We start from the raw sequence: 7,463 nt of genomic DNA, 5'->3' as shown, positions 1-7,463 counted from the left end.
GTATTATCTTTCGAAAGCCGTGCCCGCGGTTATGAGGCAGATGGGAATTTGTTAATGTCCGGTTGTAGATAACTTGTCACTTGACCCGATTAAAATACACCAAGTGCGTGCGAAGCCGTGATGGTCTCTTCTCGGCGGAGTCCGGGAAGTGAACACGGTCTGTGTTATGTATGACGTAAGTAGGTGTTCAGGACCACTTCTTGGTCATTGCTAGATGACGTCCGTTCCATTGCTTCTCGTCTCGCTCTCATTTGCGCAAGTTAGCCACCATATATGTTTTGCCGCTGTAGCTCCACCTCTTTGCACCTCCTTGTCCTATAAGATTAAATAGTCTTGATCTCGCGGGTGTGAGATTGCTGAGTCCCCGTGACTCACAGATTCTACCAAAACAGTTGCAGGTGCCGACGATGCCAGTGCAGATGATGGCGTCGATCTCAAGTGGGAGTTCGACGAGGAACGTGGTCGTTACTATGTGTCTTTTCCTGATGATCAGTAGTGGTGCCCAGTTGGGACGATCGGGGATCTAGCATTTGGGGTTGTCTTATTTTCATCTGAAGTTTGACCGTAGTCGGTCTATATGATTGTATTTTGGATGCTGTATGATATTTAATTATGTATTGTGTGAAGTGGCGATTGTAAGCCAACTCTTTATCCCATTCTTATTCATTACATGGGATTGTGTGAAGATGACCCTTCTTGCGACAAAACCACTATGCGGTTATGCCTCTAAGTCGTGCCTCGACACGTGGGAGATATAGCCGCATCGTGGGCGTTACAGTCCCTCTCTCCCTTCTAACAGGTAGGAAAATGATCAGATTCCAAATTTTTTACAAACGAGGGTCAGATCACAAACAACTTCTTCAAAAGGGTCAAACACATGAAATTTTGCCGCAGGGTGACAAAGAAAATAGGCAGGGAGTGATGAATTTGATCGAACAGCTATGTGTGAGCCAGTCTGACAATTTCCGAGGGCACCGTTGTGGATCTGACGCGGTGGCGCCGGTCATTGCCCTTTTAGGGCATGTACAATGGTATCTAATCAGCTGTCTCTAATAAAGTCCATATAGGAAAATAGATGACATGTTGGAGAGAGAAACGTAAAAACAATCAAGCCTGTCTGCCCAAATACCGACGGTCTATTCCCGGATAAATCACCGCTTACAGATAGCTTATTTTCCATTGTACGAGTCTGTCGCCTGTAGTGGGCTGTTTAGATCTCATGTTCGTGGCCAGATATTTACGGACGGTTGGAGTGTTACAGCCTGCCTAACAGACGCCCCTGCTGTGCGTTATGTTTTGGGTAGTCTGTAGAGCTGATGTGTGCATATGTTACAGACACCATGCGTCTCTGGCGATGTACATGCCCTTATTCACCACTCTCTTCTGGTCCCGGGCCCCACACGTCAGCACCGTGGCGCGGCTGAGACTCCCATCTCCGTTCCCGGACAACATTTTCCTCCCCACTTTGCCACCAACGGCGAACCTGCCTCAACCGGGCCATTGGAGACCGGGGTTTCGCTTCGCTCGTAAACCCTAATCTAGTCCACCTCTTGCCAATCCAGTCCAGTACCTCGACAGTCAGCCTCTCCGATCCCACCCGATGCCCCGACCTCGACCCCGCGGGCGGGGCAAAACCAGATCCGGCTCGCAAAGGATGGATCCCGAAGAGGGCACCACACCACCGGCTCCGGAACAGGCGGCGTGTGATCCGTCGCAAGAAGAGAGTGCGGCGCCGGTGGACGAAGAGAGGGCAGACACTGACGCGGTAGCGGGAGAAGACCAAGGGGCGAGTGAGAACGAGGCGGAACGGACACGCGAAGAGCTCGAGCGGACGGTCACGGAGCTCAGCATCCAGAACGAGTACCTAAAGTCCCAGATCGCCGGTGCTCAGCAGCTGGCGAATAGCGCCGAGGTGGGAATAGGCAGTGGGAGGGAAGACGAGGATGACTCCGAGCTCGTTAGGAGCTTGAAGGAGCAGGTCGAAAGGCTTAGCAAGGAGGTTCAAGAGCAAAAACAGACGCAGAAGGTTGCGGAGGCGGCCCTCGAGCACGTCAATATGTCCTACGCCGAGGCGGACGGCAAGGTTCAGGAGCTCACGGCGAAGCTCAACCAAGGTTAGTTGCTACCCTCCCCGACGCTTTGATATTGGTCTGGTTGCGGAACTTGGAATGCCGTGGTTGATCGGCCCGATTCTTCTAGTTTTGGACGCCGATAACTACCGCACGTGTGGCACAATGGACACCCGACCACACGACGCGTCCGGTCGTACCCAGGAGCCAGCCCATACGACCCTGTGCGGGCGAACATTAAAACTGCCCATACGTTCGGGCGCAGCTACGGCGGCCCACATGATCGTGTGGCAACTGCTCACCCCCACCCTGTGAGCGGGAACGCGTGTCTAATCAACTTTAGTTGCCATGTGTAATTAACTATAGTTGCCACGTCTGCCATGTATCATTAAATATAGTTGTCATGTGTAACTAATTGGAGTTGCCACGTGTGGTTAAACCATAGTTGCCATGTATGGTCAACTATAGTCGTTGTGTGTGATTAACTAGTTCCCACATATGCACAATGTGTAACTAATTGGAGTTGCCACGTGTGGTTAAACCATAGTTGTCATGTATGGTCAGCCATAGTTGCCGTGTGTGATTAACTACTTGCCAAATATGCACAACTGTAGTTGCCATCTATCACCTTGCGAGCGTCGTGCGGGCGAAGAGCAGTTTCACCCACACGTTCGGGCGAGCGTCGTGTGTCCGTTCGGGCGAGGAGCGCCCACATATGTGGCACTAAATGATAACGCCCACATGATGCTGGGTGCTTACGTGGCTCTCGACCCAGATGGCATCTGCTTCAATATTCGTGCAAATGGATCGAACGGCATCGACTGCGTTTGGGCCATGTTGATAAGTGCCACATGTGTGGGCGTTATCATTTAGGCTAGTTTTTCCTGCTCCAGTTTTCCAAACTTGTGTAAACCATTTAGCTTGAGATTATTATGCTTCTCTGAATAATGGCAATATCGACTTCTGGACCTTTTTTGCTTGATCAGAATGCACCTTTTTATGTGTAATGTGGCCAGCGCTTTTTTGCTTCCTGTCGTTGCACATTTCCCTTTTTTAGAATCTAAATCATCATTCATTCCCATGTATGTAGCTCAACTGAAGATTGAAAAAGAACTAAAGGAACGAGATGAAAAATATGTTGAGTTGGATACTAAGTTCCAGAGGCTTCACAAGCGTGCGAAAAACCGTATACAAGATATACAGAAGGTAACCACTTTGAGCTTTCTGTACATTAACTTGAGAATAGTGGTTGCATCACTTTCTAAAATTTTTGCATTCAGTTTGGAAATCACTCACTGTCTGCTCAAGAATTTGCTCAAGTTATAATTTTTGATTTTTTTAATGACGTTCGTGAAGAGATATATGGACCGGAATATCACCAAAGAACTCGCCATGGACAGGGGTGCATGGACGTTAGCTATCCACATGCTAGAACTATGAGTTGGTTTCGAGATAATATAACCATGAGTTGTTGTTTCTTGTTCATTCGTGACACGGTTTTGCGTTCTTAACAGGAAAAAGATGATCTGGAAGCTCGGTTTAATGAGATTAATCAGAAGGCTATGGAAACTGCTTCTCTACAGCTAGCGGCACAACAGGAACTGGAACGTGCTCGTCACCAGGCTAGTGAGGCTTTACGGGCAATGGATGCTGAAAGACAGCAACTGCGGACTGTGAACAACAAGTGAGTATATGTACTGGTCTCACTGTACGATGTTGTCGTGTACATGACTTAAGGTACAACGGTGCTAGCCGCCAGATGGAGAGGGGGCCATCTATTTAACGATGTACAATTTAGAATATATAGCTAGCTAAAGGACAGAGACGTAGCAGGGATTTGAGGGACTTGGGTAATGTACTTGATTTATCTTTTGCTTAATCTCAGTCACAATATGGCAACCTCTTATACAGAGCCCCACTGCCTTAGAACCTCCTAACTACTGTAAATGCCTTTTCAACTTCTAGATATGAGGTTAGGAATGAGACTGAGTTGACCTACTGGCCCAGTTCACTCAACTGGGGGATCAATTCCCACTCAATTTTTACTTCACTTTGTGCACAAAACTCTTAAATTAGTGAAGCAACTAATATGGGTGGATCAGCCCAACACGCCCAGCTTGCATCCGTGAACAAGAATAATAATGTTGCAACCTCTCTTATATAGAGCCGCCCCACCATAAACCAAGTAAAACCTCCCAACTACTAGAGATGCCATTCGACTGCTAGTTATAGGCACGACAAAACTTTGTTGAACCTACTGGCCCAGCCACCACACTGATGGATCAGTCGCCACCAATTTTTACTTTACTTTGTGAACAAACTCAGTGAAGAAATAATTAGCGCCCAACCCGCCCAGCTTGCGTAGTTAGATAAGATTCTATCTTTTAAAGACTAAAATGCACTTGAGGTCGATAAGCTCACCTTCCAAATCTGCTGCTCTCCGCACCGCCATGATGTCAGGCACCAAGCAAGCCTGCACACGAGGTGATCCAGGGAAAGAGAAGCCAGTGGTGAGAGTCCATTAATCTGTGGAGGTGGCGTGGCGATGTTTTCTAGCAGGCTGGATTTGAAGAAGAATTGGTCGTTGGCGATGAGCGGGGCTACTCCCCTCTGTTGATGACAGTCTTGGATCCTTTGGTGCTTCCAAATTTGGTTGCTGCAGTCAATATCATCTCCGACCCTGGATTTGGGAGGTTGGGTGGTCACCTACATCACGCAACAAAACAAGAAAGGAACACGCTAAGACTGATGGAGCAAGCAGCCTAGCTTACAGTTACTCCTTCCGTCCCACAATATAAGATTGTTTTGCAAACTATATTAGCTTGCAAAATGATTGTTTGCAAAACAATCTTATATTATGGGACGGAGGGAGTAGTGTTTAGTGGTGGTAATTGACATGATGGTAAACTGAGTCAATCTGGATTCAGATAAACGGTGTTAGGGAAGTAGCAACTTGTATTTCGGGGTGGCCCTAGGCCAGTATATATACACGTACAAGTGTGGTACAATATGCAGAAAACCCCTTACAAAAAAGGGCAACCCGGCGCACTTAACCCTGCTTGCGCAGGGTCTGGGGAAGAGTCCGTGATGTAGGGTAGAACCCTAGTTGCCCGATCTTTCACGAAAGGAGCGGATCCCAACGAGGAACACGAAGAACACGAGGGGGAACACGAGGGAAAACACGAGAGAATCACTCAAACCAACAAGATTCGGTCACACATATGCTAGATCCTTGAAACACAAAGAGATACACGATCCGAATCCAACAAAGGACGATACAAGTGGTAACTAGTTAATCTCCGTGAGGAGGTCTTGAGGGGTCTTCCCATGAAGGGGTCTTGAATCCAAGGTGGATCTTCTCCGAAGAGGGCGCGGTCTCTCTCGATGGAGTAGATCCGGATGGATGAGCAAAGCTCTATCTCAAATGAGCTAAACCTATGTTAACCCTGGAATGGAGGAGGGGGATGAGTATATATAGTGATAGCCACGAAGGGGTAAGTGAGGGGCGAAGGGGTACATGGCCTCGGGCCGAGTCTCTGCGCGCAGGCAGGGCCGGAAGTTCGGGGATGGCCGGAAGGTCCGGGCGCCGGAGGTTCCGGGCGAAGGTCCGGGCAGGGTCCGGGCTATCCAGAGAGTTGGCGTGTCCGAGCGTCGCCTGGAGTGTCGAGGGCCGGAGGTTTCGGGGGCCAGAGGTTCTGGGCTGTGGCCGGAAGTTCCGGGTTTGGCAGAAACTTTGCACAAGTCTTGACGCTGTCCGTTCTTCCTCCTTTAGTCCTTGGTTCCTGAGCACATGTAGTGTCTTTGCATTAGGTAGCAACCATGTCTCGCATGAATGGAAAAGGGAAGGACTTAGGAACGAGTTCACCTTGTGTCCAATGGCGTATGCTTGAGGCCAAGGTCTCGTTGTAGTGTACATGGGGATGATCGTAGATGCTCCGCATCGTCCCCCCCACCCCCCGGAAAGATCCGACCTCGGATCGTGATCCTCATCACCATGGAAACGGTTGTTGTGGATGGACTTGTAGTTGGACGGAGTTGAAGACATTGCGCAATCCAAGTACTCCAAGGTGTCTTCGGGAAGTGGTACATGCAAAATGAGCAAACACAAAGTACACTTGGAAATACAATGGTTAGCGCACATAGTGTCCAAGATGTAAGAATGGGTCCGTGCGGCAAGATTGTTCGTGACACAGCGCATGAAGCTTATCAAGATGATATATAATGATATTCAAAGCATTCATGAGAGCAAATTCATTTGTTGTGCACACATAGTTGTGGTAGTTGTCATGGTGCGCAAAGCGACAAATTCTACCATTGTGGCGCGACCGGTTTTGCTTTTAAGAAGAGTGTCATCCCAGTGTTGAAGGGAAACATAGCATGTCACAAGAGTGAGGCGAGGGGGCTCCGCCCTACAGCGAGAGGGACGCCTCGCGAGCCGGGCTTTGGAGATGAGGCCTTGAGCGGCAGTTCAGTCTCCGACAAGTGAGGCCGAATAGCCCCAGGTGTCCTTTTCCTTCTAAACTAGCTGCTCTCGCTTGACTCTTCTAGTGTCATAGTGAGATGGTTTATCAATAGCATGAATATGGCAATGGATGCTCAAAATGTGTGCAATCATGTAATTGATGGTTGGCAATGTGATCATTATGTATGAATATGCCATCAAGGAAGATCACAACAAATTTGCTAAGAAAATGCACAAGCTCATATATCATGGATGACATGGGGATACAAGATGCAACAAGGCAATCGTAATGTGAGTCAATCCATGCATAAGATGCAAATTTGTTATGAGTATGAGATGTCCATCGAGCATGATATTTGAACACACAATCAACAAATATGTAGGTGTTGGTGCAATGTGTCAAAGGAGTGTTGATGTACCAATGCTCGATGTCGTGGCATGAGTGGAGTTCCGGAGGTGCATCCAATAAGTTTGAGCGCTCCTCAATGTGAAGGTCCATAGAGCCAATCTCCAATGTCGCTCCTCCGCTCGCGAGATGTATCATGTAGACAAGAAGGAGACAACAATGAAAGAATGACCCATCCAATATGCGTATTTGAGGATGGCTCAAAGGGAAGGAGTTCACCTTTATGAGGATGTCGAATATGTTGGTGTCGCGCATCATGTAGACCTTTGCATGACCAATATGTCTAGTGATGGTACCGCCTTGTGAATCCTTCAAAACGAAAGAACATGACAAACACTCGGAAAAACAAATGAGGTTAGCGGAAGTGCAAAACCTATCATTCGTGTGGTAAGATACCCAACAAGTGTATGCATCATGCTCATCACAAGAAAGGACAAGGGAGTATTTCATAGTATTAAGGCATATGATGCGAGAACAACCAAATATAACAGGCTCAATCAAACAAGCATGCATCACAAGTAAAGTG

The 7,463-nt window shown here is 48.0% G+C and overlaps 1 protein-coding gene across 3 annotated transcripts in view; it reads left to right on the top strand.

Annotated features, from left to right (window-relative positions):
• The first annotated feature begins 1,398 nt into the window (after window positions 1-1,398).
• The window catches only part of LOC109736785 (protein GRIP), a 30,063-nt gene continuing 23,998 nt past the window's right edge, over window positions 1,399-7,463 (top strand). For 2 of the 3 annotated variants that reach the window (XR_012202384.1, XR_002226468.4), the window contains exons 1-3: window positions 1,406-2,114; window positions 3,160-3,275; window positions 3,584-3,753. Coding sequence is in view for 1 of the 3 variants with exons in the window: in XM_020295995.4 (XP_020151584.1) it covers window positions 1,601-2,114; window positions 3,160-3,275; window positions 3,584-3,753 (800 nt within the window). In the remaining 2 variants the exon portion in view is untranslated. Of the gene's footprint in view, window positions 2,115-3,159; window positions 3,276-3,583; window positions 3,754-7,463 lie in introns of all 3 variants that reach the window. The other variant, XM_020295995.4, reaches the window with a different exon arrangement.

Source organism: Aegilops tauschii, chromosome 2 (genome assembly GCF_002575655.3).
Source record: "Aegilops tauschii subsp. strangulata cultivar AL8/78 chromosome 2, Aet v6.0, whole genome shotgun sequence".
Taxonomy (NCBI): domain Eukaryota; kingdom Viridiplantae; phylum Streptophyta; class Magnoliopsida; order Poales; family Poaceae; genus Aegilops; species Aegilops tauschii.
This window is presented reverse-complemented; position numbering and strand designations above follow the sequence as displayed.